Source organism: Grus americana, chromosome 2, assembly GCF_028858705.1.
Source record: "Grus americana isolate bGruAme1 chromosome 2, bGruAme1.mat, whole genome shotgun sequence".
Classification (NCBI taxonomy): domain Eukaryota; kingdom Metazoa; phylum Chordata; class Aves; order Gruiformes; family Gruidae; genus Grus; species Grus americana.
The window spans coordinates 112,883,283-112,904,395 of NC_072853.1; the positions used below are offsets into that span (position 1 = coordinate 112,883,283).

At 36.4% G+C, this 21,113-nt stretch overlaps 1 protein-coding gene across 7 annotated transcripts in view; it reads right to left on the reverse strand.

The window, feature by feature from the left end:
- The window catches only part of SUGCT (succinyl-CoA:glutarate-CoA transferase), a 346,273-nt gene that overhangs the window by 185,588 nt on the left and 139,572 nt on the right, over window positions 1-21,113 (reverse strand). For all 7 annotated transcript variants that reach the window (XR_008575765.1, XM_054815788.1, XM_054815787.1 and 4 more), the window contains one exon: window positions 12,865-12,967. Coding sequence is in view for 6 of the 7 variants with exons in the window: in XM_054815788.1 (XP_054671763.1) it covers window positions 12,865-12,967 (103 nt within the window). In the remaining variant the exon portion in view is untranslated. The remainder of the gene's footprint in view (window positions 1-12,864; window positions 12,968-21,113) is intronic.

A 21,113-nucleotide genomic window follows, 5' to 3' on the forward strand; every position in this document is an offset into this window, starting at 1 on the left:
ACAGAGCAGCAGGCAAGACTCATCTGCTACAAGACTATGTTCTCTTATTCTATAATTGGTGAAATAATTCCTAATTACACTTTATACATATACATTTCAAGCCTGTAATTGCTATGTATAGATTTTATACTTTGGTGTAACATTCATTTCTTCCCATTTAATTACATAATGCATAAAAAATGCAGTAAGAAAAAAAAAGTTCCTGACAAAAATCTTGAAAAAAAATACTTCATTTTAAAAACATAAAATCTATTTATGAACCCTTAGTTACTTCTGTTGTCACCTGCTGAGCAGTCAAAACTGAGTAATTAGTGCTAAACTCTCCACGCCCCCTCCAAAAAAATAGTGGCCTCTATAAATGAATTGATGATCTAATGTTGAATACTCATGTCGAAGTTTATTTCTACCCACCCAAAGGCTGGCCTCCCTAGTGGCAGTTTCATCAGAAAAAAGCAAGCAGTTAATTAACAAGCCAAACTCAATGGCCATCTGTAGAGCAGTTGCACAGCTTTTTCTGTTATATACCTTGATGCCTTTTTAACATCTGCATTGCTTGGATACTGATATTTTATATTAATTTTTAATTAAGAGCATAGCTAAACGCAAACCCTATTGCTACTTGGGCAAATACTTAATTTCAGTCGCACTCATCATCACCCTACTGACTTCTGAGGTTATGTAGATGGTCAGATAGCCAGCTACTTCAGCCAAGATTGCAGCACTGGGTTTTGTTCCTTTGATTTGACACAGGTCAAACCGATGCAGAGGCAATAATCTCAAAGACAGCACACCTACAATATCATGAGTGCATCTGCCTTTCCTTTTGAAACAGCTGAAGGTTTGTATCCACAGAATTTGTATGCTCAAAATAAAAATTCACTTAACACAGCCCAGGAGGTTGAAAAAGTGCTTTGTGTTGTGAAATGACAGTAACGCTTCTTTCTACACCCTTTCCTAGATGACTTGTAAAGATATAAACTATCTCCACATGCTTTCATTTCATGTTTATTTTTCCATCACTCATCTAAAAAGAGAAGTAAAATGTACACAGTGAGAGTGAATGTGTTTGCATTTTGATCTAAAATAGGAAAAATGCCTGGATTGAAGAGTCTTCTGCAATAACAAATATGTCACAAGGAACCTATAATTTGCTGTTATTTTTATAAACCTGATTGTAATATATAGGATAGAGTTAGATATTTACTTGATTAGCAATTGCACTGGTCTTGCTGTGCCTTTAATTTCAATTAGAATAGCTGTTTGGCTGAGTAACGTTTTAGGGTTTTAGATTCTGAAAGGACATATTCAGAGGATAAAGACATGAAAGTATGTTATTTAAGTTTCCAAATATTTTGAAAATTTCACTGTGGAGACACTGAACATCACCTTCCTTTAATAGCACATACTTATAACTGACACTAGTTGTAGCAGCGTATTTACTGGAGTTAGAACTTATGACAGAAAAAAGGCAATTAAAGAAAAATCAGTCTATATTAAGGACATATCTTCTGTGTTTCAAAACACATGACTTACAAAAGCCTCATGTATACATTCCTATTAAATGCATATTCTTGCACCCCAGGAATAGGATGTAACACTGAAAAATCCAACAAGTTCTTAACAATCAACAGGGCTCACCTTGCAAAGTATCTCTCTGTTCAAATATATCAGTTTGGGGCAGAGAATAAGGAATACCAGAATACTGCATCAACATAACTTAAGTTCCCGCTAGAATATACACGCGATAGGGTAAATTGTATAAAAATACTACATCGAAAAAATATACATTGTATGGACAGTGAAACACAAATTCCACATTTAATGTTAGATGTACAAGGGACATGTTAAAAAGAAAGTTTGAGAAATACATAAAGATGAAAAGCAATGCCATGACAGTAGAAAGTAGTAGGAATACAGCATCTGCATGCTGCGCACTGTCAGCCCTTTGCAGTATCAAAGCACATCTAAGAAGAAAAAAAATGGAAAGTGTAATTTGCCACTGCTGTTCTCAACAGGAACAAATAACATATCCAAAAATGGCTCAAGGAAGTAATTGAAAGATGGCCAGTTCCTATGCAAGACATATACATTAAAGGTCAGATAGCAAACCTATATGGGAAACTGGGATGTAACAGAGAGATTCCTTTGTCAAGACCATCATCTTGATGAATTTGGTACAAACTACCAAACAAGAAGTCAGGTTTATCTGCTGACAGTATCAATAGAAATTAATATAATGATAATAATATAATCATATCTCGATAACTTCGGAGCCTGAAAGATGCCGTCGCCCTTCTGAAAATAACGACACCAGTCTACAACTTCCTCGTACCCTGTACATGGTAGCCCCCAAGTCTAAGGGAGCATCATGACATAGGAATTTGGGGGAGGTTTTTTTTGCACACAAGTTGTCAGTAAACATTCTTCTGTTTTGATTTCATGATTTCTCAGGGATAGAGGGAAGAAGAGGGAGGGGGTTTTTTGTTTGTTTGGGTTTTGGTTTTTTTGGTTTTTTTTTTTTTTTTTACAACATTTGTTATTACATAACAGATTTAAACATCAAAGTTTCTCTAAAACTCAAAGCCTGTATCTTGATGACTAGAACAGAGACTTCAGCTGTTTTAATGAAATGGGTGGTCTTGACCATCACAGGAAGAACTAGAGAAATTCTAATTTCTCCATTTCTCATTTGGGACCCTGTGGAAATACAGTATCTGAAAGAACAAGATGTGTTTGTGGTCATGCCTACTGCACGTGTGACTTGAGGACTGCGGGAAGATGCATTTCATCATTTGGCAAAAGCTTCTCTCCAAAACCCAGCTCATGGAAATAGCAACCCCTCAAACTGGCCCTCACAGTTTGTTAGGAGACACAGCCTGATTCTAGAAATTCCCAGATCCATCTGTCAACCTAGATGCCAATACGTACAGTTCATCATGGATGATGCATACAATGTTTGCAACATTGATATCAAAACAGCAGGGAGGAACTGCTAGGAGGGGTTTTTGTTTGTTTTTAAAGAGGGTTTTTTTCTTCTTGCTTTTTCTTAGAAATTAAACTGGAATCCACAGCGTAAATACCGTCTGCTTGGCATCTCAATTTATCCTTGTCTCTTTATCATGCCATTCCTAAACTTTGCTCAAAACTTGGCTCAAAATTCCTGAATTCTCTTCGTCTTCTCTCATGTGTGAGTCAGCATCTCCATACTTAACGCTACTGTTAATCATCTTCAATGTACTACCTTCACATTGAGGTGACTCTTTCATTAACAAGCCATTACAGGCATGCATAAAAATATAAATATATTTTCTTCTTATGTGAGCTATGATGTGTTTCAGGTGTCATTGTAGACAATTAATATTCAATTGGGTCAGCCCAAAGCCCTGTCTGTAAACTCGATCAAAAAGAATTTTTTTTTTCCTGTAAGAATATACCTTGATCATTTTTTAGGACGTCACAAGAAGTTTGAAGAACACCTCAGATCACCAACAGCATTAATCAAAATGTACATGTAATTCAAAAGAAGTTTTACCCCTACAACACATAGTACAAAGTTACAGAACTTTTGATTTAAGTTGTTATAATTAAATGCTACAGTTGCTAAGTAGCCAATTGAAATTGTGTGGAGAAAATTTCAACATGTGGCTGGCTGCTCAGAGCATTGACATCTGAATGCTGTAGCCAGTTTTAAGCTTAGGATGAGTTCTTTAAAACAATGGTAATGCTCCCAGCCTCAGTGACCATGCACAGTGAGGAAATACTTCCTGCTTCTTTACAAACTGTCTACTTAAATCATACTAGAAGCCTACATGAAACTAGTCAGAGATGAGAAGGAAAATGGCAATGACAGAGAAAGCTTGCCTGACTAATTAATACCTTTTTGTGGTGGTTGGAAATCTAAATCTTCAAATACCCACTCCTACTCAGCCTACATACTTGCCTTTTCATGGCTCAAATATTCGTCCTTGTCAGTAAGAGACATAAAACTAAAACAGTATATATTTTTTTAAAGTTATTGCATAAGTACAATGCAAAGAGAACATGTCATCATCTCATCTGAAAATATAACTTTTTTTTCCAGCAGTGAGTGGGACTCCAAGATGAACTTAGGCTGAAGAGAGTGGGAAATTTTATAATGTCAGGATGATGGGCCAGGGTCATGGCTTGAGCTAAGATTTTTAAATTAAGTTGAGCACTCAGGAAAAGCAGCTGAAGATCAGATAATAACTAAAGCCTGATCTGCACAGTTTCTGCACTCTTTTGTTGTTATTGGATTTTCCATTTTATTTTCTCCCTTACTGGAATACATATATCATCATCTGCAGCTACTACCATTTGAGAGATTTTTGAAATGCAAGATGCCAAATATTCTCCAGAATATCCCTAGTGTTTTCATGCCTACAAAACGTAACTCACACAACAAAGCTGCACCACACTACTTATATTGATTAGAAACCAATCTATTTAAAAGGAAACAAGACCTATTACAAAATCTAGTCATTATGGTATCTGAGAAAGAAAAAAAAAGATTTTTAAATATATCTATCTATCTATCTCCAGGTTATTGTCATATGAACTCCAAGACGACAAGGTGGCAATTAATTGTGAAAACATAGTTACAGTAGGAAATTTTAAAAGTGACCCTTGGTTGGAGGGAGTTATAAACACTGGCATTTCAGACATGCTTCAGTATATTATTGATTCCCCTATAAATTTAGCTTGGTAAATGAATCTACACCTACTTAAGAAAAATACTTTAAAACAAAAAATAGTGTTTTCTTACTTGATTTGGTATCGTCTTGTGAGTTGGGCAACCAACAGGCAATATAAATAGTCTTACAATTTACATACTGTGGGGAAAGCAAAGAATACCTATTTTTAACTGACCATTACTTTGTGACAATGATTCAGTGAATGCTCAGGTGAAAAAAAAAAAGCCAAAAACAAAACAACCCAACCAAAAACCAACCTACACTTCTAAAGAATCAACTGCTTCAGCATATAAACTCTCTTCAGACTGTAAGACTTGATGGGATAGACATACGCACGTATTTCCTCCCTTCCCATACATATAACAGACTTGACGCACATCAAACTTTAGGTAAATGCAACTGGGTTAATTAAAAACTTTCTTCTGGTCCCATAGTTACATCCTTTATATGAACAGGAGTGAGAGCTGGGCTCATGCTCTGTAAGGGATTTCTAAGTTACACATCATCTAGCTCAGTATGTCTTAAACATGGATGGCCTTATCCCGAGCATACTCTGGTAGCGCGAGATGCCAAATGCAGATTCTTTGAAATCAACTGATGTCACTCTGATGAGCTGCAAGGTTAGGAAAGCAGCATGTAACTCCTGCAAGGACAGAAACTAGTACAAGAGTTTAAGGCACAAGGGACACGCATTATCGACTCCTAACACTGAGGTTTCAAAAACGGGGGTTTTGCTTCAAAACCTGAGCGTGGCTTTTTGACAGGACTCCTTCTAGAAGGGAATGCCCCAAAAAGGTAAGTGACTTTCTGTACCTTTGAACGACCACAACCGCAATGTAATTTTTAAACAGTTTAGGGTTTTTTATGATAAGACCTCTAATGAGATGCTTTTGAGAACTTAATATTCTCCATAACCAAAAGACTTATGTTAATATTTTGTCAATGGAATGCATGTGCAAATAGTACTAGCTAAAGGCATACAATTCATATATGTACACATTTGAAAGAATTAAAAGAGAACATTAAAAATGCTGCTCCCGAGCATCATTTGCTTGCTTGCACAAAAGCAACACAGTAAAATCTTTAAGTGCATGCTTGACTTTTTTCCTGTCAGGCTCCTCCTGCATTCAATGAAGTTAAAGGTATTCAAAACTGGTTTTATTTCTCATAAGTAAGGTGTACCTCCAGGTCTTATTTTAATATATATCACTCAAATCACACAATAAAAAGAAAAATTGATTTCCCAAAGGGTTACTTCTCTGGTGCTCTCACATTAGAAGCTTTTCTTTCTAGAAGCATAACTACTGCATCTTTACAATGCTGCTTTTTAGATGCATCCCAGTTTCATGGCTAAGAAACCAAAGTCAGGGTAAAACTGCTATGTTAGGTTTTTTCAGCATTTTCAACAATATTGCATTTTAAAGTGACCAAAGAATAAACAGTTTCATTTACATCCATGAGAACTTGGTGCTGCTGCGTATTTAGCATATGGTGTCACAAGGCAGGCGCTCAAACCATGAGGCACACACATTTAACGACCACCTTTTAACAGTTTGATTGAAGTGACTTACCCAAAACCACGTGTGAACTGCGTGGCAGATGGAGGAAGAGATTCCTGTCTGGCATTCAACTTCTATAAAAATGAAGCCATATTTCTGCAACCTCTTACCTCTTTCACTACTTTTCATATTCGGAATCAAATGAATTAAGAATCTGACAGACAACAACCTGTTTCACAAGGCAGACTAAATGCTCTCCTACTCAACAGCCAAGGTTATCCCGCACACTTCAGGAAGAGGGTACAGCAGAAAGATGTTACTTGATTTAAAAATATCACAGTGCTTATGAATTAGAGGTTTTTCTACCTTATACATTGGAGGTTCTTCTACAGTAAATAATGTTGGTGGTGAATTTTCTCATGTTTGTATGGTTCTTTTTTATTTATTGTGACATTTTTAGACATCAGAAAACTCAGGTGTTAAAAAAGCCTAACCATTTTATCTAGCGTAGTTAAACAATTTCTAATCTAGGTCTTGAACAAAGCTGATACCTTTGGGCTCACAAAGCACATAAAGGACCAGAATATGCAGCAGCAGGCGAAAGCTTATCTTTTGCATGTACTGTCTGGGGCTCCGCTGTACTTTATTCACAGCCAGCTTCTCTCCCCCACCCTTAAAAACGTGGGACAACAAAAGAGCACATCTATGACACTGCAGTCAACTTTCTGCCCAAGTCTCTTTGCAAAAGAGCTAATTTTCTACTAATGAGCAGCAGAGCTCCCAAGGAACAAACAGATGAAAGAGTATGTTGATACGGTAGACAATAGATTTCTAGAAACTTGTTATCAAACATGAGCAGACCATATTATCAGAAACATTTCCAAACGTACTTGAGACTTGGGCAGACAACAAGCACTGGACATTTCAGATCAAACTATTAAATTCTGCAAAGTTACAGGCAAGTGAAAACAGACCCTCACAATAGAAAGTGTTGCACTAGCTCCTTTATCATTGTTTTTCTTACTTAGACAATAGATGTATATTAAATGCGTGTACAAACAAAAGCCTATCATTAACATACATTTTGTTTTAGAACCCCATCAAGACTTGTCCACCATAAGCTCTGTAACTATCATTGTAAGATAGGCAGGCCAGACAAAAAGATGGCATAGCCATGGACCACACTTCACTACAGCCAAAATTTAAAAAACACTTCCTATTACAATATTGCTCATACCAAAATACAAGTGACGTCTCATTTTGAGCCCTTCCTATAATATCTGAATACAGAACTATCTCACAACACATAGAAAGCCTGCAAAATTGTGTACGTGTGGGAATCACATACTACAAACAGTCTTAGAATTGGATTTTCCATTTCATTTCTTCAAACTATGTTCCATTCCTTAATGCTTTCCACTTTAAAACAGAATCCACTTTCCTAAATTTCCCACAAACCAAAAGCTTGAAAACATTTGTAACTTAGTATAAGAGAGCTACTTTGACAAAATTAAAGGGTTGGGTATGGTTGGTGGTATGGGGTTTTTTTTCATTGCATAAGATTTAAAAATTGAAGTAAAAAGTTGGCTTGAAACACTAAGTCAAAGCTAGGCAGTACACATTTTCAGCTTAGCAAAACAGGCAGGCATAGAGCTGAATTTCTGTTTCAAAATAGAATTTAATTTTAGACACCTTCATGTGGATGTTTCGCTTTCAATGAATTGGCATTTTTAAATGGAAAAACATTCCATCAGAAAAGTTCCAACCAGTTCTAGTACTTAATGGACACATGCAAAATTTAATTCTTCTCTTTCTCTTGTCTGTTAGGAATTACTTCCAGACACATCGTATTACCTCAGGCCTTCATCAACTGCTTTCCAGTTACAGAAACCTCTATATGTAAAAACTCCCTGCAGTATTATGGACATGAATATAATTTCATTCAACTTGGGACATCCCTCAGTGGGCCACAAAAGCCTATTTCAACAAAGAATAACAATTAAAACATGGTCATATTTAAATAAAGCAAAACACAAAACAAAACCCCAAACCAACAACAACTATGAATAAGATGATTTAAAAAACAAACAAACAAAAAAAATCACCCCCAAAACATAATACACTTTATATCTTTTGCTGTTCTGTGTGTTCACAACACTGATTGTAGAGGCTTTTACCAGATGCTAGGAAATTTTTGCCAGGATGTGTTCAAGTGAAATGACTTCCAAAATAAGAGACAATCTGGAGGTAAATAAAAAAAACCTACCACCACCTTTATAAGTTTCCACAAATAATGAACTTAAAACATCAGATAATTTCCAGCTATCAGATATTTCAATAGTTCACTTTACTGTGGTGTGGTGTTTTGTTTTTTTTTTTTTTCCTGAGGCATATTCAGAGAAATGGCTAAAGGAACTGTAATGGCCTTCTGGGACAGGAAGACTAAGGTTTCTGTAAAAAATGTTAAATTAATTTTTATAGTGATGCAAAGTCAGGGAAGGGTTGTTAAGGGATGGCCTCTTGCCACAGGGTGGAGTTTTGTTTTGGTATCCTTTTAGAGTCTGCAGGTGTTTGGCAGGAGCTGAAATCAGGGCCAGCTGTGATATTTCAGCTCCGATATTTCCCTCCCCATATTTCTCAGAAGTGATGCATCAGGGTGATGTCTTACACCTGATGTACTCAACTTGTGTGGTATGACCATAACTGCTTTGGGGGAGTGTGTGGGGGAGATGTACCACTGCATGGCTTTCATATTTATTTTCAGCTGGCAGCATTCATATAGTAAAATTCATCAACAGGAATGGATTTAATCTGGTAAAACATCAGATAACAAGCAATTTATTAAACTGCCCATAGTATTTCTGGGTTGTTTTGTTGCTTCTTATATATGCCAGCCATTTAATTAAAGTAATAACACTGTATAAGAACTGTTAAAGAAATTACATTGCGAAAAAGGAGAGGGTCAGCTTTTAAAGAAAACAAAAAAACCCCTTCAGTCCTCTCACTTAACCAGCAAAGATCTTTGTTCTTTCATACTTAGCTGCAGTACAGTGCGTACCTGGTTTTGTTTTATCTTTTGGGAGAATTTGAATAGTTTCTATTAAAAATGGTATTCTCTTTTAAGTTTGTTTTGTTTGGAAACCCTCAAACCACACTATTTCATACACATGTTCCCCAGGGTATATTAAATGGGACCATACTGAGGTCACTAGTAAGTTTTTAAAACGTTTTAAGAATTCCTTTAATGTTTGTACTATCTTGGCCTGGTTATAAGAACACATTTTTAAAAAATAGCTTGAAAAAGTTTGACTATAAAAAGCTTCATTAAAATAGTCTATACTGTACTTTTAAGAGTTTGTAAGAACTTTTACAAACATTCTTTCCTCCCTCTCATTTTTAAGAAAATTGTTCCCTTAACTAGCCAATCTGCTCCTCTCTCTCTCTCAGCCTTTTTATCCATACATGCACAAGTACACATATACTTCTGTCCACAGACTGATTGACTTAGCAGTCCAAATGCCTGTGGTATTCATTTTAACTTCACAAATGAATAAAAGATTATAATCAGTGGGAAAAGTGGACATTTCACTCCATTCATGGAAAAAACAGTATCACCTGGCACTCCAACTTAGTAAAAAATTTCATGTTTTTTGGCAGCTCACTTGGAGTATGATTGAAGCTGTTAATGATATTAACAAAATGTCCTGTTGCTTTATCTCAGTTTATAGAAGTTATACAAACCACTCTTGGCCTTCAGATTTCTGAGGTCCTTTTAGTTAAAATAAAATAAAATTTTAAAACATAGCCCACCTGTAGCTGATTAAGTTCCATTAGACCATTTCAGTCATCTCCTTTACTTGTCTCTCCTATCTCATCAGACTTGCTTCCATTCCTCCCTTGCATTATTCCAACCCCCTTGCAGGATTTCTGTCTTTGGCTCGTACCAGCCCAGTGCACCCTCTGTAGCATTACTGACAGCTGAAGGGACAGATTCTGTGATGTCGTTGACGTCCAGACAGTGCACCTTGGTCACTAATGGTGCAAGACTACACTTACAATCAATGGTGGTTACATTATGGATATCAAAATCCATAGATCAAACAGGAAGACAATGGCAATAAAATGAAGTTAAATAATGGTATTGAGTTTAGATCCAATTCTGCTGGTAATGCCCAAGATGGAAAAGGTCAGCAAAACCCAGGTATTAACTATTAGAGGTAGATTAGAGTTTGATATATACTGAAGTATCACCAGGTTTGATGTTTTTCTGGAATCTTTGCGATGGTTGGACGCAAATGACTGTGAAAAACAGATTACTGCATTATGATAAACTCCTTCATTTTACATCACACTGTTTGTACTTCTTGTTATGCAGTATTAGTAAGTAAGGATATTAAATGCAAGCTGAGTGACATCTTTCCTAGAAATGCATTTTCTGATCTAAACCAAGCCTGAAAAACCCCACCATATTATAATAGAAGCACTGTGAAGAATGATTACAAAGTTCTTATACTTAATGACTGGGTTGAGCTTTACATGTGAGAACCACCTTGCTGTGATTATGGTACACTCTTGGTGGTGGGTGCTGGTTTTTCCCTGTTATAACTGGGATTTCATAGTGCAGAGGATACCTAGATTACACATTCGCAGGTGTTACTAGACTTCTTCCCAAGTCTTAGACATATTCTCAGGACACTGTCATGCTTTTTGAGGTTTCAGAAACCAAAATTGCAGACTGCCTTATCAAAAAGCAAAGCTGTACACAAGCATGTGTGTTTATGCCAGATGCATGCTGTCTATACAGCAGCAGAAGGATGAGCAAGTGGAGGGAAACCGGGCAAGCTGCAACGGCAAAAACTACAGTTCAGAATAAACATGAAGGTGAAAAGCTTTGCTTGAACTGTCCCTAAGCCTATAAATCCAAGCTATGAATAAGGGAGTCAGGGCAGTGAAGCCACCTGTGAAGGTCTGAAGTCTTCACCATCAAAATAAGATTATTTTTCTACTTTCTACCATAATTTTTTTAAGCAGCTCAGTATGCTACTCTCTGAATTCCTAGACTGCTAGATAGCCTCTCAGATATGTAAAGGTGGAGTGGGGTCTTAATTTTATATAAGTGATGTAAAGTAAATATCTTGCCATAAGAGCAATACCTTAAAATGTCAACACTTTTCCATATTTCAAGAAAGAAAAGGAAAGAACTGCAGTCTTCCCCCCGGCTCCCCTTGAACAGAACAAGAACTGTGAGAAAATGCTTAAGGAGGCAGGCAGCACCAGAAATGAAACAAATGTATAACATGCAGCATCACCCCAAATACTGACATTTCTTTTCCAATAGTAATAAGAACACAGTGTCTGAGTGCCACTTACTTCAGAGAAGGGTGTAGAAAAGATGTTTTCAAGCAGTTTCATGAAGGGAATAAAGATTGGTATGCCCCTTTATGGGAAAAGATTTTGAAAAGCCTGCCATAAGGTTGTATCTGACTGCAAAGCACTTTTATGGATAGGCTAAATCAGGTAATAACCTGACATATATATATTATAATATATATAAAAATAATATTTAGGTGAATTCTAACAAAAGCAAGATAACCATGCTAACCTCTTTTCAATTTGGGAGGTAATGGCCATCCCACGACATACTACATTTTAAAAAGCTGTCTCTCTCACAGTGGACCCAACTTCTTAAAATTCGCAGCATCAAGGAAAAGGAAAGAATATTTTTCCAATGTTGTCCCAAGTACAGCCAAGTCAACCACGTTCTGAGTAAAATAAAGACTCTTGCGGTATGTTCTTCAAAGCCCAGCTTTAATCCCTGTGAAAGTTATGAAGTGAAATATTTGGCCCATGCATACTTTACAGCATGGTACTACATCATTTTAAGGAGAAATTGTATTTAAGAAAAAAAACCTTCTTTCCTTGAAGTAACTTAACAAATACTCTCTTATACCTCTAGAAGTATAATAAATATATAACATTCCCTCATATGAGGGATTGTTTTGCCTGTTCTTCTTTCCCAAAGACTGCAGTCATATTCACAATCCTGACAAACACTTCTTGACAGAGGACATGGACACGTACAAAATAAGCTGCTTTTTTTTTTCCTCCAGTGGTCAATCATTTTTCTGGTTACTCGCATTATTAGAAATTAATTTAAAGGAGATTCATCGCACAAAAGAATAGCCATAAAATACTCTGTTACACTATTCAAGACAGTATAACTCGGTTTGTGTTGGGCCCTTTAACAGTACAGATTCTGGTTATCCACACATCATACAGAAGATCAGTTGTTTGTGGACAGCAGAAAGGTACTTTTCTGCATATTGCACATTATCTGACAAAATGCAATTACATAATATATTACAGTTTCTTTCCCTGTTTTACCAGCCATTTTTGAAAGACACACTCCACACGAGACGTGGAATACCTATGGTTTAATGTATTATGGCAAAATCTGTGTTCCCAAGCATATAATTCATTTAAGGATCTGTATTTATTTCTTATTATGCCATATTAACTCAATCCAACATATAACTCTCAAATCCCATTTGAAAGTAGCTAAAATCAGGTCCGAGTGGCAGGAAAAGCAATCATTACTCAGCATTTGTAAAACATATGTAATAACGTATAGAAAAGACTTGGTGAGAACCAACCTGAGGATCCGAGAATACTTGCTGCATATTGTTGATTGGGCCATATGGAACCCCGCTACCTTCAAAGAGCTGCAACCATTCAATCGTTGTTTTTTCTGAAAACCTAAGAGCAAATAAGAAGCATGTGGTTTCAACTCTGTGCTTTCAGAGTTCAAAAAGTGTATAGCCTGTCTCCTCCCTCTCTCGCTGCTTCCATGCTCTTCCCCACTGATTTCTTCCCAGGCAGCGAATAACATAATGAAAATGTACTACACGTGTTCTTCAGAAGTGCAAAACACAAAGACATAGGGGAAGGAACATTGCTGAACTGACTTCTATTTCTATCTGATCATCTGAAGCAATCCAACAATGATGTAAAGCTAAATTTATCAGCAGTTTCAAATAAGGATCTATGGGTTTCCTTCAGTCCTTAATTACACTAATGTGCTTCACATTTGTTTTCTTTTATGAACGTATTTAACAACAAAAAGATAGATATAATGTGGGTGCAAGTCTAACATACGACACTGCTCACTAAAAGCTGATGTAAAGCACCGCAGTGTTTTTCCTCCATTACATCCAAAACATATGTCAGGATTAACAACCACATTTTTTGGTCAGATAACAACATTGATTACATATTTATTTGTTGTATGATTGCATAACCTATCCTAAGGATATCCGGCACAGCATATATATACGCTGCGCCTACGCTGGTGAACACAGAGCTCCACATCCTTGTAGCACATACTAAAAGCTCAGATTATTTCTTTCTAAGCATTCAAATCCAGAACTGGTAGCACCACTCTATTTCCCCTCTTTTGCTAGATACTTTTTCTTTCCTCATCTGCCCAGTAGAGTTACACACATGAAGAAAACACACTCTTGAAGCAATATCAGTTGCTGAGAGATGGTATTTTCTGCAGCTGTCTGGGATTCTCAAAGGTGAGCTTATTTGGAGATCGTATCTTAAATTTCATGAAGGTCAGTAACACAAAAGTCTACCAGATTATTAGAAAGGAAGGATCTACTTCATGATACGTACAACACAGAAAAGAAATTAGGTGTGATTTAAAGACCTGATGAAAGTGAAATTAATAGAAACCTTGATATGGGACACTCAGTTACTGGCATTCGGTAGCTCACCAGTTCAGAGTGCCCCAAGTGTTATCCAGAACAATGTCAGTAACGTTCAGCTTTACTTCTAGCATGTTATTACGCAAAAAAACCTTCCAAGTTTCTGACAGAAAGTTAATAGCAACGAAGCGCAACAGCACAAAAATCCCTACATCAGTACGAAGTCAAACTGTAAACTTCTTTTTATACATATGCAGAGATTGGCTGCAAAGTATTTCATGCTACTTTTTAGTCTAAAGAAACAAAACTAGTGATGGTGACAAGTTACAGTTATATTACGTATATGGCAATAGGTATGGATCCAAGCTTCACAGTTAATGTCTTTCTCCCTTTCCCCAAGCTTTGAGGGAAGAAATCCTGATACTCAATGCATTTTGCACTCTAAATAACTAGGAAAATGCACAAGTTTTGCACTGCTCTTCCTCAGAAATAGAAGCTTTACTCCTGCTGAGTACATGTGAAGTTAACAAATAACAATATTAGAAATTGAAGGAGCAATAATACAGAAAAATCAGAATAAAAGGCTTTAAAAGTGCAAAACATTATGAAATGAAGCATCACTTCTAAAGAAAACAGACATAAGATTATTGCACTGTTCCATTATACACTTCATTGAATATTAAAGTTATTTCATGGTAAAGATGTAGTCAGCCATAAAGATAATACCATTCTTGGACATCTCTTGGATCCGTCTAATTTAGTACTCTACTGCTGACCACACCTAGAACCAAGTACCTTACAGGAAACTGGGAAAAAAAGGTAACTATAGAGAGGAAGATATCCCTCCTTCCTCAGTGATTGCAGCCATTAGAAAATTATCATTTTAATCTAAAATATAATTTGTATTTCCCTTCTGTACTCAGTTTGGCAACAAGTCTCATTATACATAGATTCTTGTTATTCATAGCCTTCTATTACTAAGGTTTGGGGCTCAAACCACTGCACAGTGTAAATATGATTCACACTAAAAACTGTTTCCCATTAGTTATTGGTGCTATTTACACAAAACTGTGCTGATTCTTTGCTAGCAACTAAGCTGCTTCCCTGCTGAGATACTTCATAATCCATGGCCCACTAACTGCCTTTTTATAAATTAAAAGCTTTCTTCAGCTACTACTTTTTCTAACGCCTCAACCTCCACTACTATCTCATTTCTCACAAAAGGCAGTACATCTACAGGAGGACTCTTGGACTCAGCATCATAACCTTGGTGCTGAAATCCATCTCTAAGAAATTACCATAATTCTTAGCATTTGTATCAGCATTCCCTTGATCTATTAGCAATGAATAAGCCCTGCTATGTTATTCCTTGTACTTTTTTTTTTTTTTAAACTCAGGAGAATACTTGTAAACTCTTTCTTAAAAAAAAAAAAAAGAAAACCAACTAACTCTTAGATTTTAAGGATAGTCTGAAAATGAAGTCCTTTCAACAGGAGTGTCAATTATCTACATCTGCATAATCAGTATGTCATGGCAAATCTGAGTAACTTTCAAGACAGACATTCTTTTTCGGCAATATTATTATGAGTGACTCAATATACAGTGAAGTGAGTGCATGCTTTGCAAAATTTCTATGGGGTGTATGAATGTCTGAAATTTTAGCTTCTGCTTAGATTTTTCCTACCTATGTAACAGACCAAAAAAAAAATTACCACAATTTTGTAGAAAACAAGTGGTGTTCTGATTTTAAAAATACTTGTTTTGAATGGACCTAAAAATTGTTTTAGTCTTATTAATTTATATATTGGTGACTGGAGAGAATTCCTAAAAGCTTTAAATTCAAAGAAGTAAAATCCCACATTCTATCACCCTCAAAGGATACAGACAGCATTGTCGCTTGAAATTGAAACTCTTGACCTAAATCTGATGTAGAATAGCTTCCTTTATTTGTGGTAAAAAGAGGCTGTTGAGACCATATTGTTAAGCAAAGCGTTTAAAAACAAAACAGAACATCACCACTGCCAATAAAGGTCTATTATTCAGATTTTGAGAGCAACAGCATGCAACTATTCGGTTCATTCAATTGTGTTTTATATATTGTTGTACAGGGAGAAATATCTTTTATCAGACTTTGAAACAGTAAGGTGTGGATAAAAAATGCCAAAGTTTACCTCTCTGATGTCAGCTGCACAAACTTTGAAATAGTTTTTTTCCTTCTAACCTGTATATATCATTCCCTCCATCTAAATATCATTTTTAATAGCACTTACACAAATACCATAAGCTTTCCTTATAGCAAAAGGCTGATGTTTATCAATTGGTATCATGCTCAGCACTCCAAAATATTACATAAAGTCCTTCAACAAAAACTTCCAAGAGAAGTAAAAGACTGAAATTCTCTCTTGAAAATGAAAAGTTCTATCAGCAGGAATTTACAAGGCCTGGCCAATCCTTTTCCCCATAACATTGGTTTTAAAACATTTTTGTATGCTTTGATGTTGCCTTTTATAAATACCCTACTTAGCATATAATTTCCTTTTGTTAACTGAAAATTTATAATGTCAACTCCTCTCTTTAATGGGAAAAAAGTATTTTTTATATACATATATAAATCAAATCACTGATGGAAACACGTACAAGGCTAAATAATGGCCCATCTTCCAAACTTAAGCTAGTAAAAAACCATCCAAGACTGTACCGCATCGGAACTCTGAAGCATGACGGTTGTGAGTGAATCTTTATCTGTCCACGGGCCCTCAATGACACTCAGTGACTGCAAGAGAGCTCAAGGATGTGATTCACACCACAGCTTAATATATTTCCAGATGAGTCCCTTTTCCCTCTAAAATGCTCCATCTGATATAGATACGATCACATAAATGCCATTTAAGTTATCTGTGATTTATTTGTAGAATCATTTTAAACCTGTAGCTTGGCTTTCTACAATTATTACCAGTATTTTAGAAGTTCAAAAGAATTTACTTTTTACTGTACTAGTCTGCGGTATGAAGCTGGAACGCAGGCTCTTTCTGAAAAGACCTCTGAAAAAAGAAGGATATGTATCCCAGTGAAGAACAAACTCATTGCTAGGACCTTTACTGAAAAGCCTGTACTAAGGCTTATTTCACTAAAAGAGGTAGCAGTCTCCATGATGTTTACTTGCGTTTTAAGCAGTACTCTAAGCCTCCTCTGCACTGAATTACACAGCGCTCATGAAGCTACTGAAGTTGCAATATTGAAATGAGGCATCAGATTCTGAACCAGTTAACATTAAAGATATTTCACGCTTTAAAATTTTCTAAGAATAGAAAACGTAGCATGAGCTGAACTAATTGAAATGTTATTTCATGGGAAGAAATCCAACTAAATATATTTTTCCTCAATTTGAAAAATCTAGCAGGCATCATTAAATGAAAAATGCTAAATTTAAACTATACACTCAGCAAATTAATCAAAAAACATTACAGCACAATATAAGAAATAGCCTCCAAAAATTAAATATCAAATGAAAAGGACTAAATTTCCTTACACAAGCCACAAGTGTAGTTTTGCTTCTTAAAAAGCAAGATCTAAATCCTCTTCTGCTTTCTAACAAATTAAAAAAAGGGAGGATGGATCATTAATTGCAAAAAAGAAAGAGTCTGCTTGACTTGCACAAATTGGATGAAATCACTTTAATGAGTTATAAACATAACCGAGTTCTATTAAAATGTACTAAGTTTTCCATCCTGTTAACTATTAATGTAAACTTTGTTTCTTTTTTAGCAAATATTCTGTCTTTCAATGAAATAAAAACTTCTAAAGCATGAACGAATCCACTTTGCGGGCATTCTTTGCCTATATCCCATTTTCCGTGTTTTCTAGGAAACCTTCAATTATTACTACATCCTATGTGGAAGGACATCCACGCTTCTCTAATGGATAAAACCATCCAATTCCACACAAAGTAAGTTTAGAACTACTGAAGCAAAATACTGCTTTTTTTCTATATGAAGCTTATAGCAATTAATTTAGAGAAGTAATTTGGACAGCTACCAAATGCAGATGGAACAGCAACATCTAGGATTAGTAATAGTTATTTACATGCAGTCGATCACAAAAACCTTCTCTGTTCTTTCTGAAGTCCACAATAGCGTTCCTGTGTTTTCTAGCACAACTCAAGTTTGCATTATGGTTTTTGCATTGGATTGTTTATCAACAGTCTATTTACTTTCAAGTATCTACAACATTTTCTCTCCTCACTACTAATAATTTCTTTAATACTAGTTAACACAGTAAAATAGTTGGTACACTTTCTTACAGTAGCATCTATGGAAGACATACAGAATAGAAGTCATAGAAAAAAATTTCTTCAGAAAATGTAAATAATGGATCATTATCCCTTAGTGTACAGTAAATATACAATTAGAGTTTTCAAAATGAATACTATAGCATTTACTCAATAGTCTGAAAGCATCTCTGTGTTAGTGTCTAATTAGTCTCCTCTTGGTTACTGATTAATCACTCAGGAAACCACAACAGACCCTTAACATCTCTGGGATCAACGTGATTGTACTGACATGTTTTGCCAAAGGATATGTCAACTACTTTAAAAGATGTCACATAGATTGTAAGTGGTAGCTACATAAAATACAGTCCAGATATTTGTTGGTACCACAAATCCACCTTGAAACTTGCTTTAAATTTCTGCATACTTTAAATATTGTTACTGGTTCAACAGAGCTACTAATAAACCTTCGCTTTTATGTGCAGAATTTGTGCTAGAGATGAATGGGCATTCATGTTCCTTTAAGAAGTTTTGCATGCTGTTTTAAAACTATATATCATTTTTAAAGAATAGCATACTAGAGAAGGGGAAACACATCCATATTGTAAAATGTGCTTCTCATGGCTCCTGAGTAGTAAAATCCAGCACGTTCCAGAATTAGTTCTTTCTGGATTCTGATAATACTAGTGTACACACATTAGAAATGTACTCCTTTTCCCAAGCCTTCCTCTCTTTTTCTCAAGTAAGCAAAAGGACTGTTACTTCTATAGTTATGACAAAGAAGTGCAAATTAACTGAAAATCAGCTAGGTAAACACACATCAGTAAAAGCCCACTGAGAATAATGGAAAGCTATATTGAGTTTGTTGCCTTTTGTCCTTTAAGTAGTCAAGGAGAGTAAAGTGCTAACAATGGTCAAGTCAAAAAGCTCATTAAAAAAAAAAAAAATCAATGAAAAGATCTCCTTTGATTTCAGCAGTCTTCCAGCTAGTAATGTATGTCATCAGAAAAAAAAGATAGCAAACTCCTTTTGAGGAAGGATCTTGAACTTCACACTTACATATGAAAATGCTTAGAGGCTTACTAAATGGTGAGAAAAAACACACAGAAAATACATTAGCTTACCCAGTCCAAAAATCAGATGTTTAAGACATTTTGGATCTCTCTCAGTTACATACATAGAGGTCAACATAAAACTAATAGCAACTTAAACCAAAATATTTTAAAGCAAACTGTAGCAGCTTAGCAGCTGACACCTACACAGCTCAACCATCTATGCACTGATGGTGAGGTAGATAACTGGGAAAAGTAAACCTCACCAGCTGTGCCACATTGAAGTCAATTATTTTTCAAACTTCAGATACCTGTCTTGCTGACCCAGGAAATGACCAGCTGCTCATTCCTGTAACCTTATCAACAGTGACTTTAGCCTGCAAGGCTCTTGGTTTTGAAAAAGAAATGGTGGGGATGGGGAAGGAGATTTACAGAGGCTGGGTGTATCTCAACAAATGTGAATTTAACCATGCTCCTCATCAGGTAAATTAAACATTTTACAACACACATTCTCCTTTAGGTGCCCTCCTCTTCTGTTACTAGGTGGAAACAATCTAGCAAAGATCTCATTAACTGAGGATCAGGTTCCTCTGTGCTTCCTTCCTGCTCATTCCTTTTCCCCTCACACTTACATAGGCAACATGCAGCTGTGGTGAACAGTCAGGAATAAGGGCTTTAAAATATAAGTGCTAGGAATAGAAGTTCCACTCTGAATTGTTTCCAGCCTTAACACTTCTGATTTTAAGCCTACAATAATTTAGCTATAGTTGCAGGAGCACTAATCATGATGAATTTATATGTTCTTCATTATGTGAGCTGCTTCACTTTAAAGGCTGATTGCATGTCTGCTGTTCCCCTTCCTCCTGCACTCGTACAATCCCACACACTCTGTTCCATTTACAGGTTACTTTCCCAAAGTACCTTGGATTACACATTTAGCTGCACTGTCTTAAAATGCATCTCTGGGGAGATCTAATTGCGGCCTTCCAGTACCTGAAGGGGCCTACAGGAAAGATGGTGAGGGACTGTTTATCAGGGAGTGTAGTGACAGGACAAGGGGTAATGGGTTTAAGCTGAAGGAGGGTCGATTTAGATTAGATGTTAGGAAGGAATTCTTGACTGTGGGGGTGGTGAGGTACTGGAACAGGTTGCCCAGAGAGGTTGTGGAGGCCCCATCCCTGGAAGTGTTTAAGGCCAGGTTGGATGAGGCTTTGTGCAACGTGGTCTAGTGGAGGGTGTCCCTGCCCATGGCAGGGGGCTTGGAACTAGATGATCCTTAAGGTCCCTTCCAACCCAAACCATTCTATGATTCTATGATACATTACTGAGATGCAGGGTGGGATTAACATTCAACTTCTGGAGTACTTTGAAGAAGGAGGTCAACAGATTAAGCCCCTTCCCCAAAGCACCTTTTTTTAGAACTGGCATTACACCAGCTTTTGCACAGATCCATCTCAAATTACATGCACATGATATATATGTATGTCTTGACATATTTATGCACATATACATATATGTATGTATATATGCACACGTACAAAATAGTCCATATTGTGCCTGGTAGTATTCTGTTCCAGAGGAAGCAAAGGTAAAAGTGGAAGGGAGGTGGGGGAGAACGGAGCGACAATTAAACCTTGGTTCTCGTGGATAGATGTACATCTAACTCACAAAACAGAGGCTTCCACTGGAAACATAAAAACCAGAGTGCTCTGTAGTCTGTCAGTTCTCACATGAGCTGGGAGTCTCAGGGGCCTCTGTAGTAGCCATTGAACCTGACCTCCACCCAGGTAGGGTCATTTTAAATTTGACTCTTGGCACATGCCCAAGAAAGGAAGGTGTTCAGAGGCAATTTGCTTTTGTCAGAATTCTGCTTT